The sequence below is a fragment of the Cryptomeria japonica genome, chromosome 8 (assembly GCF_030272615.1).
Source record: "Cryptomeria japonica chromosome 8, Sugi_1.0, whole genome shotgun sequence".
NCBI classification, from domain to species: domain Eukaryota; kingdom Viridiplantae; phylum Streptophyta; class Pinopsida; order Cupressales; family Cupressaceae; genus Cryptomeria; species Cryptomeria japonica.
Window position 1 is genome coordinate 74,259,994 of NC_081412.1, and position 22,783 is coordinate 74,282,776.

At 33.7% G+C, this 22,783-nt stretch overlaps 2 protein-coding genes across 2 annotated transcripts; both read right to left on the reverse strand.

Annotated features, from left to right (window-relative positions):
• Positions 1 to 2,384: 2,384 nt before the first annotated feature.
• On the reverse strand, positions 2,385 to 3,341 carry LOC131857526 (protein VACUOLELESS GAMETOPHYTES-like). The gene has a single exon (XM_059210189.1). It carries the CDS (start codon positions 3,339 to 3,341, stop codon positions 2,385 to 2,387), a length of 957 nt encoding a protein of 318 aa, XP_059066172.1.
• A 13,903-nt stretch (positions 3,342 to 17,244) lies between these two features.
• Positions 17,245 to 18,384, reverse strand: LOC131046391 (uncharacterized). Its single transcript, XM_057980131.2, has 2 exons — positions 17,413 to 18,384; positions 17,245 to 17,310 (listed from the first exon to the last, which is right to left on the reverse strand). The coding sequence occupies exons 1-2, from the start codon at positions 18,382 to 18,384 to the stop codon at positions 17,245 to 17,247; spliced, it is 1,038 nt and encodes a 345-aa protein (XP_057836114.2).
• Between the last annotated feature and the right edge of the window lie 4,399 nt (positions 18,385 to 22,783).

The window sequence follows — 22,783 nt, forward strand, 5'->3', positions numbered from 1 at the left end:
CAACTGATGTGTGTTGAGAAATATTTCTATATTTCCATTTTTATGTTTACATCCATGTCAGGAATTTGATGGTCAATATGGCCATTTTTATACTTTTGAATCGTATATGACAACTTAAAAATATATTGGATGGTATAGATTGACTTGTCATATTTTTATAAAACTATATATACATATCATTTTAATTTACTAATAAACCATAAAAATTTATTATAAGTAGTATAGTATTCTAATTTATAATATTAATATATATTAGTTTGGTTGATCCTTTCCTTCTTGTAGTTGAGATTACTGAAGACTTGGTTTATTTGAGACAATTACTTGATTTCACTTGGAAATACATTATTGCTAATTGTAGTTGATATTATCAAGGACAAGAATTGGTTATTGCATTAAATTATACTTTACATCATTATTGTGACATTTGTAATATGTACTACTCTTCTTGTTAGGATACTCGGTGAACAACTGAGAGGGGGGGGGGGGGGAAACATGGTGGGAAACACTACCCATAGTCGGATGATACTTCTGCAAAAAGTATATGAATACAATAAGGCCCTGCACATGCAGCAAGGCACACTACCTAGAGTGCACTGCTCATCACAATGGAATCTCATTGACTACATAAGAGGCCAACTACCTCAAAATATTTGGACAACAATTCAAAAAGAAGAACTACCTGTGATAGTATCAAACATGCCAGATTACAGTTCCGGTTAATCTCAATACTGGAGGTCTAAAATCTCTTACATAAAACCAACTCGATTACCTATGATTGACCAAATCCTATGCACAAATTATTATTACAGTATTTTCTCCTTGCCTATTTATCTACAATGAGATCTTACATATATTTATACCAATCTAGGACCTAACCAATTAGGTCGACCACCCAAATGATAATTCAATAGATCTGTTACATAATCCTGAAATAAAACAATAAAACATGTCGACCTAAGGCCAAACAAACATCATCCAATCAATAAAGCATCCCAAAAGCGCATTAGAGGATCCACCAACATGTTACATGAAAACTGATCCATAACCTAGATAGCACCGGACCTAAATTAGATCCACACACACCAAAGAAATGACACCAATTAGTTGAGGCACAAACACAATCACCATCAGCATCCTGAATCCCTTCTAGAAGCTACACCAACACCACTTATGCATTACATCAAAGATCTTCAATAAAGCTCTACAAGTGAAACCCTTATCGGACCTATAAAGCAGGCTTACTAGAACATAAGATAGCATCCGACCATTAAATCAATACCAATTGACTGAAACATACTTCAGAAGCATATGAACCATCCATACAAACTTATTCCATCATCCAGATCATACCGGTGACAATCAATTGATTATCTTCCCAATCCAATCCTTCTACTAGAAGCCGGTAAACAACCATAACAACTAGTGTTGACATCAATGACAAAACATCGATGCAACACATAATCAATTCCTTCATATGGCCAACAATTCTAAAATGTCAAACAATGATGTATATGTTGTAATACTTGATGGGAGAATTATATCTAGTTGATGTAACAAAAAGTATATTGCATTATGTATTCAATTATGTAATGCTTTCATTTATTCACCTTGTTTGTAAAAAAAGATGATATATTATTTTAGGGAAAATTTAAATTTTATAGAATTTATTCATCGCACAATGAAATCCACCTAATAGACAAATCAACCATATAACTCATCTCTCCCAATTCATCTCCAAACACAAATAAATAGAAAAATATCAAACCACAAACTAAGAATGGTTTTTGAAAACCATAAAAGAAAAAGAGACAAAACTAAGCAGCATATTTGGCCTAAATTAGTCATGGTCTTCAAGACCATTTTCAGAATATGTTCTTACAGCTGTCATATCGTGTCATAGAATATATCTTGTATAACTCCCTAATTTGGACACCTCATTTTGATTTATTCAACTTATCCAAAGATGCTTCTTGTCATATGCTAGTCAAGATTCCAATATCATATCCCCTTACATATCTTACACATCATAATAATCTATCACATCATAATAATCTATGATAAATAACTCCCATCTTACATCTTATAAGATATTCCAAATAGCAGACAAAATCTGAATGTTTAACATCACACTTAATTCTTTATGCAAATCAAAACTCATTTAAAGCTAAGGAATAGATGATGATGCAATTCGCAAACAAAACATTCACTTATTTTCACTCCATTCAGAAACTACAATCATCACATTTTACAGGACACGGTGTCCATCATAAGTAGACTAGTGATAACTTGATAATGAACAAACCCTAAATCATAGGCCACAGCAACATAATTGGTGAGAACCGATTAATAGTTATACTTGGCATTTTCCCCTTCACAATACTAATTTAGAAGAATCCAAAGTTAAACATAGATTCCGCAATATCAGACAAATTTCCAGAGCTATTGAGTCCCCCAAAACCACCCCATCCATCTCCTCCTCCAACCCCACCTGGATTCATTAAACTTTGAACTACACTTCCCAGTAGAGTCTGCATAATGGCTGTGATGGTTGGCCTCACAAACATATTACCCATTGTGTTATATGGATTTTGGAAGGGTTGATACTGCTGCTGCTGCATCTGAAATGACGACGAGCTGTGCAGCGAAGATGGGCGAGGAAAAGAAAACAATCTGGGAGGCTCACTGAAACGTCTCTCCAAATGACGGGGGCCTGAGCTTGCAGTATAATCTACATATGCCCGGTTTATTGCTTCAGAAGTTTCATTCAGCAGTGATTCTCTGAGCAAAGGTATTTGTGTGCAGTTCACATGCGCATCGTAGTCGCACTCAGAACAGTGATAATTCCATGAACGTTGGTCTTCTTGCAAGCAGACATTGCACCTAAAGGCTTTGCTCGGATAGGGAGGAATGAAGCAGAGATCCAAACTATTGTGCGGATGATTTCGGTCTATAATTCTCCTGGGCAGATTTGCACATGATGGGTGCAGATCTAGGCGGCAAATGGAGCAGTGGAAGGAGAAGCCATGGGTAATGGGTTGCCAACAAGCATTGCATCTACAAAGTGAGGGTGCATAATTCCTGGGTTGAGGTAGCAGATGGAGAACGTGACTACAAGCGGGATGATCAGTGATTTGGTGAGGGATTTGTGAGCAGGTCAAGTGAAGGAGAAAATTGCAGGCCGGCTGACAATGGTAGGCCAAACCTTCCCCAATGGGTTTCACGCACCCTCTACAGTACTTCTCAATTGCCTCTGGCCCTCGGAATGTATTAAGCTCCAGGATATGACCAGAATGGAAGAAATGATGAAACTGTCTTAGACTTGCATAGTCGAATTCCCCCATTAAAAGTCTCCTAGTTTGGACTCACCTATCTCAAGCAGTCTCACCAGAGATTTTTTTAATTTGGGTCCTCGAAATTTTCATGAACATTGAATGATAGTTATAGTTCTCCGTGTAGAATTGGGAACCCTGTAATTTGTTAGGTGCAAGATTCGCTTCCATCGTGGTTCTTGGTAGCATCCATGAAGCTCTTTTGAAATTTCCCAACAGGTAAAGGTGAAGACGCGTTCCATTCCACTGAAGTCTGACTATAACTCTCATTGTTTATTTGTTATTCATGGTATATAAAAATGAATCATAGTTTGAAAGTGTTTTGTAATCTTCTTTATTATAATATTTTGACTAGTCAAGTATTCACTGCTTCGAATTTTAATATCAATTGTTAGAGGAATCTCTTCTTCAAGTCAAAACAATATTGTTAAAAAGATCAATTTTGTGTGAAGTTGGACTCATTCTCATAACCTTCATCTTTCTTCTTTTACACCATATTTTCATATAGTTTATCACATATCTCATTTATAGCTAGACACATTTTTAAGACATCTCACATTTATTGAACCTCCCTCCATAGAAAGACAATTTTTTACATAAAACTTCATTATTTTGTTACCTAAGTCATTTGCAATAATGTGGATTGACCTATTATCCCGCCATTAAAAAGTCGCCTGGGTTGTACTCAACTATCTCAAGAAGTCTCACCCGAGATTTTTTTATTTGGGTTCACGAAATTTTCATGAACATTTACTGTTAGTTATAGTTCTTTGTCAATAACGTGTAGGACCGGGAACCACTGATTATTTACGTGTGAGATTTGGTCTCATCATTGTTTTGAAAAGTTCAATGTTTTTGTAGGGTTCTTGGTAGCATCCATGAAAGAACATAGGTTTTTTCAGAGATTAGTAGTAGCAAGCTTGTTGAGTGACCGTGAGAGCTTTGTTTTTCGAGGAAAGAAGTGGTAGACCCCCTGTCCTTCCCAAGAATTAATGGTATTGCTGTACCAAGACTCTTCCATACGCGGCTAAGGTGCAAAATGAGGATGACTTAAAGGAGTTCGAAGTTTCCAAGCATTTAATGTGAAGACTTGTTCCGTTCGAAGTCTACTACACGTTATGCATGGATTGTCTTTCTCAATTTATCATTCTCTCATATTGATTCTCATCCTAGGCTAAATGAGAAAAATTAAAAGATCAATTATTAGAAGACTATTTTGATGGAGGTATAAAAAAATATCTATTTTGATATCATCATTTAGGATATCTATATGATTGGTTGTTGTCTTTGATTCTGACAGAATTATAGAGTTATATTTTTTAAGCATTGTTGTAAGATAAAGAGTAGAATAAAAAATAACGAATTATACAAAGTAGAAAACAAGGAGATTGAATCCACATCTACAAAATTGAAATAATTTGAGGTACAAGTTGGTATAAAATTTAAGATGAAACATAAATAGAGAGGATCTATTTAGTCTTGAGAACATTAGGTTTGACTACGACATTATTTGCGCTCTTATTCATCATGGTGGAAGCACATAAGTGAGTCCCACTTTTGGACTAAAATAATAAAATGCTGAAATAAAACACATCTAAAATCAAACGCTTTTTGTTTGTAAAAGTGGGGGAGAATTTTTTGTCACTTCTATTAGTAAATCAAATGAAACATCTTCAATTTGTACACTTGTAGATAGAAGTGAAACTAATAAAGTTCTCCTACCTACTTGATTGACTATTTCAACCAATCAAACAAGCAAGGGATCTTGATCTATTGCATTATGCTTTCATTTAAGATATTAAGAAGATTAAGGGTGTGATCTAATAGATTTCAAACTAAGATGCTTTAATTAAACCTAAACATGTGTCAACATTTTCTTCGACTATTCATATATCATATTTTTTGAATTCAAGATAGTTAAATTCACATCATCCATGTGTGAGGTCAAACAAAACCACCCAAAGATAAGATTTTGCATGTAATGTTTCCTTGAAGTCTACTTTCTAAAATGCATAGTATATAATGAGTTTTTTTAGTATTATATTTATTTATTTAATAAGCAAGGTATGTCCATGTTGCAAAAATATCTCTATGTAGGACACTAAGAATAAACTACATAAAAATTATTTAAAATTGCATTACATTCCACATCAATGTCTTGTTTCAACTAGAAAAATCAATTTGATAAATAGACAATAAGAAATGCAATATACTAAAATTTACAAGTCTATTTTTTATTAGTATCAATTTAAATAATAAAATAAAAATATTCAATAAAAAGTTATAAAACTAAATATTGGAGCTAAATGCTTTTATTCCAAGAAATCTTGGAATGGTTTTTCTTATAGTAAAAATTGGGAATTAAGGTAAAAATATTTCTCATTATTAAATAATAGGAAAATATTTTAAAATTTATGAACATTAACAAAAACTGATATTTTTGAAAAAATATAAATTAAATTTATAGGGAAAATGGAACAAATCACAATTTTTTAAATCATCTTTAAATTATTGATATATGTTTAGTATAATTTACATAATGTATTAATACTAAAAAAATGTTAATTTTCATGGTAAGTAAGGTTAAAAAGTGAGACACACTAATTTTCTTTCAACCATCCAATATTGGAATTACATGTCAATATTGCTTACATTTATTTTGAAAAAATAAAACCAATTGTTCATGTATGACTCCCATGATTGCCAATTATTAATGGAAGTTATTTTATTCTTGTGTGTATGCATCTTGTTGGATTAACCAAGACCAATTTTAGAAAAATAAAAATGCCCTTATATTTTTGGTGAACCCCTCTAATTGTACACATTCCAATGGTTTTGAATTCTATAGTTTGTACGTTCACTATTTCAAGTTTCTAACTCTATATTATTTTTATAGTACTATAATATATCTTGATAGGCTTGTGTCATCCTTTCATTAATATTTGTTTTATTTTAAGTGTTTAAGAGTCATTGTTAAAATACATTTTAGGCTGAAAATATAACATGTTTAGCTAGTATGATTTTAACAATGTGATCATCAATAATTATTTTGGATTAAATATTTTATACTTTATTTTAGCTCTAAAATTACTTCAACTATTATGACTAGCACATCTACCTCCTCTCGTTTCTTCGCTATTGATCCATGCTCTATCATTACTTTTTCCATTATCACTATTTATCCCTATGTCGCTGCCTATACTTATTCTAAAGCACCCCTACATAGTGGTTGTCATTTCTCTACATTTCCCCCTCATGACATTCCTCCAAATTACATCCATTGCAATACCTAGGGGATTAATATCTAAAGTAATATGTTATCACGTGCATGTGCATACTAGGGTATTTCAAATAACAAAAATGTGACACATACATTTTATAGTATCATGAGCAATGAAGTTATTCTAATCAATATTGTATGAGTAGGTATTATGGATTAAGAAGATTATGCAATAGGGGAGTGAGGTTTTTGTCAACATTCTAATCTTGTAAAAATCACTTTAAATAGGTTAATAAGAGGAAATTCCATTCACTATGTTGGTCTTGCTAAGGTGATGAAATAATCATTTTAACAGCATAATCTTGTATTATGTTAGAGTTTCATAATTGTAGGGCCCTTTTTAATAAAAGATCTAATGTATTTAATAAAGGAAATAATGATCACACCAAATTCAAATATTTTTTATAGAATCCTACCCAAGTTTTGAAAAGCCAATCATAGAAAACCTTTTTTTGTATTGGCATGAACCTACCTAGAAGATGTTGGAGTAAAACTCCAAAAGATGGGATCAACAACTTGCAATATAACCTTCAAAAATGAGAGAAGCAATAAACTATTTTATTAGTAATGTGAATTGTATTGACATGTAAAATAATTTACGTAAACCTTCCTTATAAATATAAGGTGTGATGAGGAAGGTGTTAAACACACCCCAACATTGAGAAGGTGGGTGAGTCAGTCTTGAATAATTACCTAAACTTTTTAATCACAACTTCATATTCAATTAATCCTTAATTTGATTAGAAGCAATGAAGGATAAAACAATGATCACCATGCACAAAAGAACACTAGATTTATGTGAAAAACCCAAGAAGAGAAAAAACACAGTCAGACTTAACTCACAATATATGAACAAGATTACAATATTTCTTTTAGGCACACTCCTAAGGAATCTTACTTCTCTTGAAAGGGCTTGTAGGTTGAGGTGCACTACCCTAGGATAAGATATAAGGAACTTGTAGGATGCGACTCATTGCTTTAGGATGTGAAGTAGATTTGAATGTTGTGCAAGCAGATTTGGTATAGCAGAAGCGTGAAAGATAGTTATGAAGAGCATTAAGATAAAGTTTGAACTCAAATGTGTTGGTGATGACATTGGTCACTTGACATAGTGGCTCAAGGACAATTTCATGATCAGGAGATCGTACTCATTTGAGTTAATTTGATCCTTTGCTCCTACCAAAAGAAGGTGCACCACGTTCCATTGTTGTAGTTTGTGCACTCTTGTATCTTACCAAAAGGTTGTGAACCTTAGTCTTAGAAGTCCTTTCAGGGGAAATGAGCTCCTTGGAATTTTTCCTAAACTTTGTATTCAATTATTCATATTGTTGTGATCCTCATCATTGTTTTTTCCTATTTAGTGTTTTCCATGTAAATATGGCTTTGATGTGTATATTGTGCTTTGTCCTTTAATGTTTCATAATTACAATAATTAGCTAAATGTGGTTTAAATTTTTAATTGATAATAAGTAAAGAGTTTAAAGGTATGGACTAATTCAACCCCCTCTCACTCTTGTGGTGTGTTCAACACTTCTATCCCACCTTCCTGTATGCTCCCTTTTGTTTCCTAATATGTTAACCCTTTAGTGTCACAACATAACTTTATCCAATACCCTCCTCCTTTTACCAACCATAATGTTCCACCACCTACTATTAGCTACACTCCATCTTCATATTCACCCGTTCACAAACCAATTCACCCTCTAAATTTGTCATAAACCAACTATTACAAAAAATGTCTTCATTACAACAACAATTAGCCAACATAAACCAAAGTGAATATCAACCAAACCATCCATCATATTGTACTCATAGTCCACTATCATACACATGTCTAAATGCTTATATACCAAAAAACATTGAGACACCAAGTTTTCATTAATAAAATGGAAAAGGTAACCCTAACACTCATGTGTTTGATTTACCACATTATGCAGAAATTGCATTCTTGAATATGTTCTTCTTGCAAAAGAAATGACTCATTTTATAGGAATATATCAAACCCTTTATTTGCAAATTTCACACTCTCTTCTAGATGCTAATGTATAGAAAGTTTTTATTAGAAACCTACGGTTACAAATTCAGGGACAATCATATTCATTAAATTTATTTCATTTACACATTTGTCCACAAATCTTTGTGATAATAAATAACTGGTTAGTCAATATGAGATTTATTGCTTGTTGGCTACAACTGGTTCGTCTAAGGTTGCTCCTCCACCTTATCAATATTTTAAGAAATAAAGTAATTGTTTTATTAACATAAATTCTCATTCTTCTAATAATATATAAACACAAGTTGTGGATGCAACACCTCTTACTACAATCCAATTTTCATCTAGATCAAAGAATTGACATTTTTTCCCAACTCTCTAAATCCTTGTATTCCATAATGCTCTAATCACTAAATAATAAATTAATTAAGGTTCCTTCCATCCATCTTGTAGACACTTATCAACACTAACCTCCTTTGTTTGACTCGAGGGATTTTCATTAGTTTCATCATACTCTTCAACATGATACTAAGTGATGCATGCATATCCAACATAAAATACAGCACCTCATTGACTCGAATATCATATAAGTGTCTATTGTAAATGATAAAGGGAATAAAGCCACAGCTCCTCCTAGCAAAAAAATGCAAATTTTCACCAACCCATTACCTTCTCATTCAACCAACTCTTGTAGAACCAAATTCTAATTCCATAGATCTTGATTCTCAAACCAACCAACTTGAGCACTTATTTACTGTAATAGATGCTCATACTAGCCAAGATAAACCTAAACCTAGCTTGAACCTAGCATTAACTTCACCCAAAATAATAAATTAATGCATGTACCTAATGGAATACTATACATTTAGACTATAATTAATGACAAACCCACACATAGGGTACTCAATGATTTGGTATGAATGATAAATGTTCTTAAAAAATATTTTATTTATAGATATGAATTGTACCAATAAATTTATAACAAATCTTATGTCTTGATTAACGTACATGATGGTTTCACTTTCACTACTATTATTTCCATAACCAATCATGTCAAAATTAGACCAAAGGTCCTAGATGTGCCCTTTACCATAAGCCCTACTTCAGACCAATTTTATGTGATGTTGGATCATACTGATTTGGGTGGTCCTATGAAAACTAGGAGTGTTCAAGGAGATAGGTACTTTATAATTCTTACTAATGATTGCTCAAGAATGATGTGGGTCACATTCTTGAAAGACAAGTCTAAAGCTTTTCGAAAGTTCAAATCCTTCAGAGCACTAGTTGAAAAGGAAAGTGGTAAGAGAATAAAATGCCTTAGAATTGATCAAGGAGGCAAGTTCACCTCTGGAGAATTCAATAAATACTGTGAAGAGATTGGAATCAAGAGGCAATTTTCTACCCCATAGACTCCACAACTGAATGGCCTAGTAGAAAGGAACAACCAGATTGTAGTTGAAGTAGCCAAAACAATGTTGATCCATGGAAAGGTTGTTCACACTTTTTGGAGAGAAGCAGTGAGCACTGCAATCTACACTATGAACCGAGTACTCATCAAGAAAGGTAAGGATAAAATACCTTATGAGTATTGGACCGATAAGACTCTTGTAGTAAGCTACTTTAGAGTGTTTGGCAGCAAGTGTCATATCAAGAGGAGTGAACACCAAACCAGGTTTGATGCAAAATGTGATGAGGGAATATTCCTAGGATATTCCACTAGGAGAAAAGCTCTCAAGTGTTTCAACAATAGGACTCAGAGAATTGTTGAAAGTATCAATGTTAAAGTTGATGAAACCTCTGAGAAACCTGAGGAAACTGACAGTGAGCAAGTGGTAGATGAACCAGTTATAACCTTCTAGGAACCGGCTACAAAACAACCAAGTACCGGTAACAATGCTCCTATACCAGTAGATGTTGATGCTGATGAAGATGAGGATTTGAAGAACTCATTGATTTGAGTCACCCTGTTAAAGGATTTACACAAAGCCTATTAAAACTACCCAGTTAAGGGATTTTCCAACTGCTGAAATGGTTAGAAGTCAATAGGTACTACACTAATCTGATAACAACACTCAATGCCAAGGCAGACCCACTTTAGCTCCTTTTGTTCTACAATCACACTCTGTAGGTATCAACACACTTCTCCAGTCTGGCAAGAATCAAGTGTCTCTTCACTTGGATACACACATAACATTTGCCAACAACTTCACAATGCAAATCATCATCAACCTTATAGGAAACAGATAGGTTGGTAACAAAAACCCTAAACCCTAAACATTTAGGTTATCAATATAGTCGGTCCAATCCTGACCATTCAAAACACATTACATTGAATAAAACAGTCTTGAATAGATCTCAAGATGTTTTCCATCATTCGTTCTTTTCCGCTTCTAGAAGTTGATAACCAATCATGTGCTCTCCACCGTTTATTGAGACTTCATACATTCCCAAGGTAGATAGGATCAATCTTCTTCATGCAAGATCCTCAAGGAAATTCTTCACGTGCACAAGGTTGACGTGGCAACATGATTTGATCTCTATTTCAATGCTAACCCATCACAGAATTTTGTCGCTCGAATCACACAGACTTGGAATGCATCAACGAGAAACCCTAGAGCTGAGACTACCAATCGGTAGTCATATCAAACGAAACCAGATACAAAATTTTGCATATACTGGTTCACATTCCAACATACAAGTTCACTTGAAGAAACATACCGCTTTACTTTTTCACATATACCGGTTCTCTTGCTAGTTTGCTTACTTCAATATACCGGTTCACACTTCAGCATATTGACATCAATGACAACATGCAATATCATCATGTCATCAAACTCTTCACATATGCCAACAATCTCCCCCTTTGGCATTGATGGCAATATACAAAGATATCTCTCTACTTCACTTCTTCTCCCTAATATTGCAGATATCTTCTCCACTTCACATCTTCTCCCCCTTTGACAACAATGCCAAAGTGGAGGCACAGACAACTATGTTCCACTATGCTGCTCCCCCTGAGGAGTAGCATCCTTCAACACATCAATCCTAAAAATATTTGACAATGCAATACCTGACTGATGTGGAGCACATACCTTTAGTTCACCTCTTGAAGGGGCAACACCCCTAATTCACCTCTTAAATAGGTAAATGTAGCCTTCGGTAGAGGTTTGGTGAATATGTCTACTAACTACTCCTTACTAGAAACATGTTCCAATACAACCTCTTTGTTCTAAACTTTTTCCCTCAAGAAATGATATTTGAGCTCAAAGTGCTTGGTTCTAGCATGCAATACTAGATTCTTGACAATATTAATTGCACTTGTGTTGTCACAAAGTATACTCACCGGTTCAGATACAGGAACTTTGAAACAACTTCATACATGATGTATCCAAACTGTCTGAGTGTAGTTCATAAACGTTGCTACATATTCTGCTTCTGCTGCAGACTGAGAGATACAACTCTTCTTCTTACTCATCCATGAGACTAGTCTACCACCAAGAAAGAATGCACCATTGGTTGTGCTCTTTCGGTCATCCATATTGCCAACCCAATCGACATTTGTAAACACTTTGAGTTTGAAATCATTACTGTACGACTAGAAGAGCACAACCGGACGATCGAAAGAACACAACTGCTACCAAGTGGGATTCTTAGAAATCTGCCATGATAGCCTTGTGCATGTCAAGGATTTCCTTGAGAATCTTGCATGAAGAAGATTGATCCTATCTACCTCAAGAATGTGCGAAGTCTCAGTAAACTGTGGAGAGTGCATGATGGATTATCAACTTCCAGAAGTGGCAAAAAATGAACGATGGAAAACATCTTGAGATCTATTCAAGACTGTTTTATTCAATGCAATATGTTTTGAATGGTCAGGATTGGACCGACTATATTGATAACCTAAATTTTTAGGGTTTAGGGTTTATGCTACCAACCTATCTGTTTCCTATAAGGTTGATGATGATTTGCATTGTGAAGTTGTTGGAAAATGTTATGTGTGTATCCAAGTGAAGAGATACTTGATTCTTGCCAGACCGGAGAAGTGTGTTGATACCTATAGAGTGTGATTGCAGAAGCAAACGAGCTAAAGTGGATCTGCCTTAGCATTGAGTGTTGTTATTAGATCAGTGTAGTACCTGTTGACTTCTAACCATTTCAGTAGTTGGAAAATCCCTTAACTAGGTAGCTTTAACAGGCTTTGTATAAATCATTTAATAGGGTGACTCAAATCAATGAGTTCTTCAAATCCTCTTGTGAGGTAACCTTTAACAGGGTTCTAACCTTTAACCAGGTATTTAGCTATCCCTTAACCAGGTGATCGCTAGCAGGATCAGTTCTCAGCAAAACCTATTATAGAGTCCTTAACCAGATTAGGCTCCTAACAGAGTGGACTTCAAAAGAGTTCAAAGAACCACTTGTGGGTATTTATCCCCATCATGGTTTTTCCCAGTTGGGATTCCACGTGAAAAATCAGTGTGTCATGTGTGATGCCTTTTCATTTTCAATGATTAGTATTTTATGTTAAGTGGTAATTCATGTTGATCCAGTAGTCTTTATATTTCTAATGTATTACTTGTTTATGCATATGGGTGAAGTGGAAAAGAGATATTAGGTGTGGTGAAGATCTAAGTGTTACCGATTTATGTTTTTCATAGTCATACTATGTTTTATAGATAGTACCCTATTTTAGATCGATGATACTGTTTACCAGTTAGTTTAGTATTTGTAGTCAAAGTGGTTTAAGGAATGTTTTGTCTATATTGATTCACCCCCCCTCTCAGTATCTGTTGAGTACTTACTAATTCCTTATTATTCATCATTCTGCAATTACTTCCACCCTAGACACTGATGCCTCCAAAGAAGTAGTAGGGGAAGAGTCCAAGTGTATTTCTTTCATTACCACCTCTTGCTGATCTCTTCTTGGATAACTTGTAGAGTTGTTAATTTCTTTTGAAACATTTCATTGTCTTGAGCGATCACTTCCTCCATTTTTCTTTTAAGGGACACCTAGCTATTCTAAAGTAGTTCAATAGCCTTAATCAACTTCTTGTTGTCCTCCTCCTAGTCAATCTTATCATAGAGTCCCTTCAATTCCTCCTCCATTTCTTTCAATTTATCAATATTCTTGGCCAAATCATTGGTCGCAATGCAAAACCTCTGATATTTATCCTCCATTACCTAGCTAGAAGCTCTAGAATTTGCTCCAATGAGGGCTTCCAATCTATTAATTTTCTTATTTTTCAAATTGAGTTGACCTAGAATCCAATGAATTGTAGTTTATTTCTTATTGTAGCCATCATATAGTTCATTAAATTTATCTACAAAGGCAAGAAAATCCCATTTCCTTGGAAAATTCATAGGCAATGGGGAAGGGGAACAAAAAGAAGGGGTGAAATGGGTACCCACTTTGTTAACAAGGTTATCTAGGGTCAACTTTAACCCAATAGACAATGAGGAAGCAAAATCCTCAAAGGCATTTTCCTCTTTGTTCAACTTTTCAACAATGTATTCAATAGTGGGAGGGGCTGGGGGTTCTTAGATTTAGCCAATATACTAGGGTTAAAATGGGTAGGGGTTGATTTAGGTTTAGGAATATGACCACCATCATTATTCTTTAGGATGTCTAAAAGCTCAACACACAAAGTGGAGCCAAAATGATTACAACTTGGGCCATTGGTAGGGCTTAAATCTAGGTAAAATTTGTAAATCCATAGAATAAGCCCCTAGTGCAAGGGAAGGACATTTTTGCCTTTGGGCACAACAAAAAACTAATAAATAGACAAAAAAAATCCAATAAGGGAAATTCATCTTCGATCCATAGCTTAAATGGTTGAGCATGGGGAAAAATGTGAGTGGAAATTTGTTTGAAGTTCCCATCCAAGGTGATGAACTTCATGAGAAGTAGCGCTACCTCTTTCCATACCCCAAGGAACTCATTGCTATTAAATTCACTTTGCAAGGGGGCCACCTTTTCCCCCGATTTTAGGAACCTTTTAAAATCCTCTTTGTATGACCCTTCAGTTTTGTAGGGAAGGTCGTGCCTTCCACCTGAAGATCCTTGCAGTCGTAATGGTTTCCATAGTGAATTTAACCACACCCACTTGAACTTCACCTTCATCCCAAGAATGGGCAAACTACTTACACAGAGTAGGATTGTAATCCTTCATTCCTTTGACATAAGTTGCCATATTTCCTTCCACCACCTAATTCCAAAGAACCCCATTTATTTTAAGTTTGTCAAAATTGTCTGGCTACATCTGAATAAGGTCCCCACCCATGGTTAGCATAGTAAAGCCAAGAACATGACCCCAGAAAGGGGTAGCTAAAATTGTCTTTGGAAAGGACATGGTAAAAGGAGGTATTTCTAAAAGTGAAGCTTTCACTAAATTTAACAAGGCTAGTCCACCTTTCAATAAATGATTGTAGTGCAATGTGGCTAGCATGAAGATAGAAAAGCACCTAATTATAAAATATTTAGCTTTCATTAGGATTAATGTCTTCAAGGATCGTGGTATGAATATATTTAGGTAATTCACGTTGCACTATCTAATTTTTAAGCCCCTCAAAGAAAGGGTCTGCATTAGCTAGTTTGTCTGCAGTCATATTTCCTTATCTAAAGGTGTGATGAAATCTTATGCGGCTCAATGTAGCAATCATATTTTGGCATTTGGTGATTAGGTCCACCACCCACCATTCAAGCTTCGCCTTTCCTTGCAACATCATGATTACATTTTTAAAATCACCTTCAATGATGATATTTTGGTAGCAATAGTGATACCAAAGAGGGCCACCATGCCTCTTTTGCCACGTTAGATGTCTAGATGCCTAGGTTAGCCATGTAGGCCACCATGACTTTGACACTTGGATCTCTAATGATCTCAACCCCACTCGACCAACCTAGGCTTTCTCATTATAAATTTGTTCACTAGGAATATATGCTAATAATTTTCTTCTCAAACTTCTTCCATAAGGCTTATAAGATGGATTCTTCATGAATTTTCAATAACACTAAGTAAATTAAGCATACTCTAAATAGAGCCTTAATTTTTATATCTAATATGCTTTGGTAAACTTATGACATTGCAATAGATTTGGATCTAAATATAGCAACCGATACATGTCTATCCACATGCATATGCTCCACCTTGAGCTTCCCCAACTCATAATTATTATCTAATAACTAATCCACCTCTATCCTTTAAGTGAGATTTCCATTTATCCTACAACAATATTTTCTTCTACCCAAGCTCCCCCTCAATCAAAGCTTAGTATAAAAAGCCTTATTCCTAGAACCTAGAATCCAAGGTCATTAGACTTTAATACTATATGAGAGAAACTAATGGTGAAAAAATTCTCAAACTAACCTTTGAGAAGAGGTATGTGCAAAAATAAATAATTTTATCGGTTACAGGAGAGAACACACAATCAAAAATATATTATAACACAAGTTTATACAAGAAAACAATTTTAAAAGATAAATGTAACAATTCAAAAGAAGGACCAATTGTATTATTTAGAAACAACAAGAGTATCACAAAGATAAAAGAATGGACCAATTCAATTCACCTAATAGATGAATCAACCATATGACTCATGTCCCACACTTCATCCCCAAGCATAAATAAATAGGAAAATATCAAGCTACAAACCAAGAGCAGTTTTTCAAAACCATAAAACAAAAAAAGATAAAAAATGAGTATCATATGTGGCCTATATTAGTCATGGTCTTCTAGGCCATTTTTAGAATAGGCTCTTATAGCTATAATAAGCCCATTTTTCTAATTTGTTCTTATAGCTATCATAACCTGTCATAGAATCTATCTTAAGTAATTTCTTAATTTGTCAATGTCTTCAAAGAAGTCTCTTAACTTTTTATAAAACTATTATTATGCTGATCAAGGTTCCAATGTAATCTCCTCTTACAAGCTCTTACACATCTGTTTTAAGATACTTTTCCACATTATAATAACATTAGATATTCTTACAACCTCTTACATACTTTCTAAAATATAGACACATAGCAAACAATGCGACCTCATAATGAAACATCCCATTCCATTCCTCTTGTGAAAAAAATAAAATACAAATTAGATAAATGAATTGAAATACTCTATTTAACTCCTTTAAGACCACCTAATGATGTTTGAATCAGCATAACCATGTTTCAAAATAGCAGTACCTGGATAAATTCCCTCATTTCTGCCTATAAATTTCATTGACCTTAAATTCGCTCTGAAATAAACAGTACCCTCTTTTTCACTGTTTGTTCATTTTAAACCTTGAATATTCACATAGCAAGCAAAATCTGATTTTTTATTTCTTTATGGAGTAAAAACTCTAGTTGACTCCTTTAAGACCACATCACAGTGTTTGAAGACCACCTCATGGTGTTTGAATCACACTTGTCTATCTGCCTGTAAATTTCCTTTAATCTTAAAAGTCGCCCTCAAATAAGCACCACCTATATTTTCATTGTTTGTTATTTTTGAGCTTTGAATTTTCCAAAAAGAAAAAAAAAAAATGATTGTTTAACTTGGTTCTTTATGCAAATCAATACTCAATGGAAGTTAAGGAATGGATGAGAGCTGCAATTTGCAAACAAAAAATTCATTTATTTTCATTCCATTCGAAAACTAAAATCATCACGTTTTGCTGGAGACTGTGTCCGCCACAAGTAAACTGGCCATAACTTGATAAGGAACAATCACCTGATAAGGATCAAACCCTAAATTATAGGCCACAACAACATAATTTGTGAAAACTGACTGACATTTTTCCATTCACAATACCATCAACTCTACTACACTTACAGAAACTAAGAAGAATCCATAGCTAAACATAGATTCCATAATATCAGCTGAATTCCCAAAACTATTGAATCCTTTAAAAAGACCCCACCCACCATCTCCTCCACCACAACCTGGATTCATAAAACTTTGTACTATACTTCCCATAACGGTCTGCATAATGGCTGTAATGGCTGGCTTCACAAACATATTACCCGTTGTGTTGTATGGATTTTGAAATGGCTGATACTGCTGCTGCTGCATCTGAAAAGAAGACCAGCTGTGCAGAGAAGATGGGCGAGGAAAAGAAAACAATCTGGAAGGCAAACTGTAACCTCTCTCCAAATGATGGGGGCCTGAGCTTGTGGGCATATAGCTTCCCATTCGATCCACATATGCCTGGGTCATATCTTGAGAAGTATGATTCAGCAGGGTTTCTCTGAGGGAAGGGATTTGGGTACAATTTACATGCGCATCGTAGTGGCAAATAGAAAAGTGATAATTCCATGAACTTTGGTCTTCTTTCATGCAGACATTGCACTTAAAGGCTTTGTTCGAATAGGGAGGAATGAAGCAGAGATCAAAATCATGCTGTGGATGATTTGGGTTTTCAATTTTCCTGGGCAGATTTACACATGAAGGATGCAGATCTAATTGGCAACTAGTGCAGTGGAAGGAAAAGCCTTGGGTAATGGGTTGCCGACATGCATTGCATCCGGAAGGCAATTTTCCATACTCCCAGGGCTGAGACAGCAGATCGAGGGAATGATCACTATCAGCGGGATGATTGATTTCCTCAGGGATTTGTGAACAGTTTATGTGAAGAAGAAAATTGCAGGGATTACAATGGTACGCCAATTCCTCACCAATGGGTTTATTACACCCTCTACAATAGGACTTAACTTGCCCCCCTCCTACCATGCTAGTAAGCTCCAAGATATGAGGATGGCTGAAATGACGAATCTCTCTAATACTCTGCCAATTGAATCCTCCCATTAAAAAGCTGTATGTGTACTAATCACTTCAAGCTGATCTGCAATGAGGCAAAGAGGTGCTATGCTATTTATTGCTGTGGATGGAAGTGAAGATTCACACAGAACATATTCTTTTTCAACCAGCTGATAAAAACAATAATAAGAGCTTGAATAATTAAAAAAAAAAAATCAACCACTTATAGGAGAGACCAAAACAAATAAGCCTTCGTATGGACATAAAGTCCTTGATTCAAATTCTAGTGTTGACATTCAAATTTTTATTCATTTCAAGCATCGATGCAACCGTCTTGATAGATATTGAATTCATATTAAACTTCTTTTGTCAAAGTTCTTAATATTATTCAATACATGTTTCAATGCGAACAACTTTACAATGGAGTTAGAGGAATGTTCTTGGTGTACATTTATTTGTTTGAGGTTTTCATTACTTGAATCTATTGACTTAAACATATTTTAGTTTTAACGTTCAATTTTTTATTATATCAAACATTCATGTATCTATTCCGTTAGATATTGAATTCATATTAAATTTCTGTTTGAAGCTTCTTAATATGATTTAAAACATCTTTCAATGTGGACGCTAAGAGGAAATTTCTTGGTGTGTTATAATATATATATTTTATTTGAAGTTTTAAATATTTCAAATCTTTTGACTTCAATCATATTTTAATCTCTATATTTATTACTTTTTATTAATATCAAACATCAATGCACCCATCTTGATAGATATTGAATCCATTTTAAATTTCTTTTAAGAAGCTTCTTAGTATGATTCAAAACCTATTTCAATGTGAACATTGAGATATTAATTCAAACCTCTTTCTAATAGACTCGAGGAAAATTATGCTAGACTTGAGGAAAATTATGCTATACAAGACGAGATGATAGTGAAAGATCTTAAATAGTGGTTCAATTGATTTTTGTTTGAGATTTAAAATACTTCAAATCTATTGACTTTTAGAGTAAACAACATAAAGCGAAATCCAAAAAGCTTAATCAAGATGAAGACAACCAAATCATCTTGATAGGAAATGAATAGATAAATTTGTTTAGCTATCCTTTTGGGCATTTGATTCTTAATATTGAACGAGTGTCATGCTAAACAATAACAACAAAAAATGTATGTTTTGATATCACTGGCATTAATTTGTATCCATCTAAATAGTTCATAGAAAAAATAAAATTTATTAACACCAAAAGTATTTTGGATTAAATATTTATAGAATCTATAGACAATGCAAACTATCAATTTCTAAATTCTTTTAGAAAATTATGTAATATATTTATAGCATTGAGGGACTAGGGCTCTGGCTCAATTGGTGAGAGCTTCTTGTAGAAGGCAGGAGGTTATGAGGATAAATCTTCCCTCAAAATCCGTTTTAAATTTCTTTTAAGAAGCTTCTTAGTATGATTCATAACATATTTCAATTTGAACAATGAGATATTAATTCAAACCTCTTTCTAATAGACTCGAGGAAAATTATACTATACAAGACAAAATGATAGTGAAAGATCTTAAATAGTGGTTTAATTGATTTTTATTTGAGATTTAAAATACTTCAAGTCTATTGACTTTTAGAGTAAACAACATAAAGAAAAGTCCAAAAAGCTTAATCAAGATGAAGACCAACCAATCATCTTGATAGGAAATGAATAGATAAATTTGTTTAGCTATCCTTTTGGGTATTCCATTCTTAATATTGAACCAGTGTCATGCTAACCAATAATAACGAAAAATGTATGTTTTGATATCGCACGCATTAATTAGTAGCCATCCAAATGGTTCATAGAAAAATAAAATTTGTTAACATCAAAAATATTTTGGATTAAACATTTATAGAATATATAGACAATGCAAACTATCAATTTCTAAATTCTTTTAGAAAATTATGTAATATATTTATAACATTGAAGGACTAGGGCTCTGGCTCAATTGGTGAGAGCTTCTCGTAGAAGGCACGAGGTCATGAGGATAAGTCTTCCCTCAGCCCACATAGTTCTAGAGGTCGTATCATGCTAACATTGCTAGTCACATTACATTTTTTATCCAGGCTACCTGATTCCTCTATTTTAAATATTAAAAAATTATAATGGTAATATTTGTATGTCTCTTCAATTTTTAATTAATTGTAGGTTCATTTTGATGTAATGACTTAATATTATTATATATGATAAATGCTGTATACTTATGTTAATTTTAGTTTGTACAATTTCATTTATTTTTATTTTCAACTATATTTATGCATTTAACCATATATTATTTTCATTTTCTTTCATTCTAATATAATAACCATTTACACATTACTTATTAGACTACATTTACACTTATATCCATACCTTGAAACCAACACCTTAATACATTTTATCAATCCCTATTGAATTAATTTTTTAAAATTAAAATTTCAAAATTTCTACCTCATTTTTACTATTCATTGTGAATCAACTTGACACATTTTTTAATCCTTTTGACATGCCTTATTATTTAAAGATATTTAGATACAATAAAAACATATCAAATAGTAGATAACTATAAGTGATTACAAGAAAGAAATGCGTAGATTATATTTTATTTCTAAGGGGTACAAGATCTTTGTTGACTTAAAAAATTAAACTAGGCCATTTTCAAGTTTTTATGTTTTATCTTTACTCAATTTCTTAAATTTGTAAAGGTAGTCCAAATAAAGGCCTAACAATGATAACTTTATCCAATCAATATGATAATCTCCCCTAAAATGTTTGTAAACACCATCATGTTCTAAATGTATATTTAGACATAAGGAAAGTGAAGTCAAAGACATGCTATTTTAATTGTCTACTTGATTAGTCATAAAGGACATAAATAAATTATTTAACATTCAAACATCAATGTTGGGCTCCCCTTTGATCATAAGAGACTTGGGTTTGATCAATGAAGTCTTTCCATGCTAAATTACATCTAAAACATAATTTATTAGAGGGTATTTATAATATTTCATACTATAGCATCATAAAATTGTGACCCTTGGAATTTTTTACTGCATTTGCATCTTTTTATTAGCGGATGAATCCCTAAGCCTAATCGGAGACCCGGGACATGATTAAAACATTAGAAAATTGTATTTTTCACTAGCCCGCACTACATTTTTGTCATTGCCTATCCTAAATTAGGGCAGGACAAGAGCATGGCACCCTTGTCCTAGACCTATTTTGGGCTTCCCTTGATCATACTTTGCATTGGTCTTGTCAATTATGAGTAGGAGAAACTTTTCCTATGTTGGCCTAAGATAGAAAATTTGCTAAATACCCCTAATTGGTAAGTATATAAGGATAATTTCTCCTCCTATTTGCACAAGAAAAATTCAAAAAGTGAAATTAAGCAGATCATAAGGCGAAATCAAGTGCAAGCATTCAAGCATCCATTGAGCATTTCAAGTCTCCTTTCAAGGCTAGGTGTTGCATTCAAGTCAAGGATTCAACCATTTAAGAGGAGATCTCTACCAAAATTCAAGACATCCTATTTCACATATCCTTTCAAGAAAATTTATCAACATTTCAATTGCATCCTCTCTTGAGGTGGATTTTACTTCAGACATTTCCTTTCACATACTTGCACTATTTTTAAATCACTTGGTTAATTCCAAAATGGGGTTTGACCTAAAGGAAAACCCCCAATCCCAAAACATTCCTCTCTTTTCTGTGTGTAGGTTGCAGGTGTGTGGCTGTAATTACATGTTTAAGCTTCATTTTAAGAGATGGAAAAACCCTTATCAGTGCGTGGATTTTTTCGAAGAACTAGAAGCAACTTCAACCCGGTCCTTGGGAAGTTTCGTCTCAACATTTTATTGCTAATTCCAAGTGCATAGCTTCGTCTCACATCTCTATCTCAAGATATAATTTCTTCTTTGTCATTTATGCACTTAATCTCAATTTGCTTGATTCAACTAGTATATTATAAAAGAGGGTTAATTTACGTTCCAAATACACTCTAAATCCCCTACAATTCACTTAGCATTCAATCTCTTTCCATTGGGATTTGATCTAGTGAACTCAACCCCTCTTTTAATGTGATATGTGTGAGAAGTTGAAGGGAATCCTTTGCGAAACTATCATCCCTCATTTGAGGGGAGTAAAGCTTTCCACTTGATCTCCCCTCATCACTTTTCACCATATTAAATTTTGGTAAACCCGACGTCGTACATGCTTTACATTTAAAATTATTGAATATTTTTCATTTACAAGTTTAATTTTCTTGCAATTTACAAAACGTTGTGGTTAATTCAATAAAAACCCTAGTTGTTAAAATTGAAATTGAACTTGTGTTTTGTAAAAAAATTGCTATCTATTGTCTTAGATCTGAAAATTACATTGCTTGTCAAATTCAATTCTTTCACTGTCTTGTTCAATTTGCAAATAAAAATTAC

Coding starts and splice junctions, on each gene's coding strand:
- LOC131046391 (XM_057980131.2), bottom strand. CDS start 18,384: ATGGGAGGATTCAATTGGCAGAGTATTAGAGAGATTCGTCATTTCAGC. Junction 17,311..17,412: donor ATGGATTCTTCTTAGTTTCT/GTAAGTGTAGTA, acceptor GATCCTTATCAG/GTGATTGTTCCTTATCAAGT.
- LOC131857526 (XM_059210189.1), bottom strand. CDS start 3,341: ATGGGGGAATTCGACTATGCAAGTCTAAGACAGTTTCATCATTTCTTC.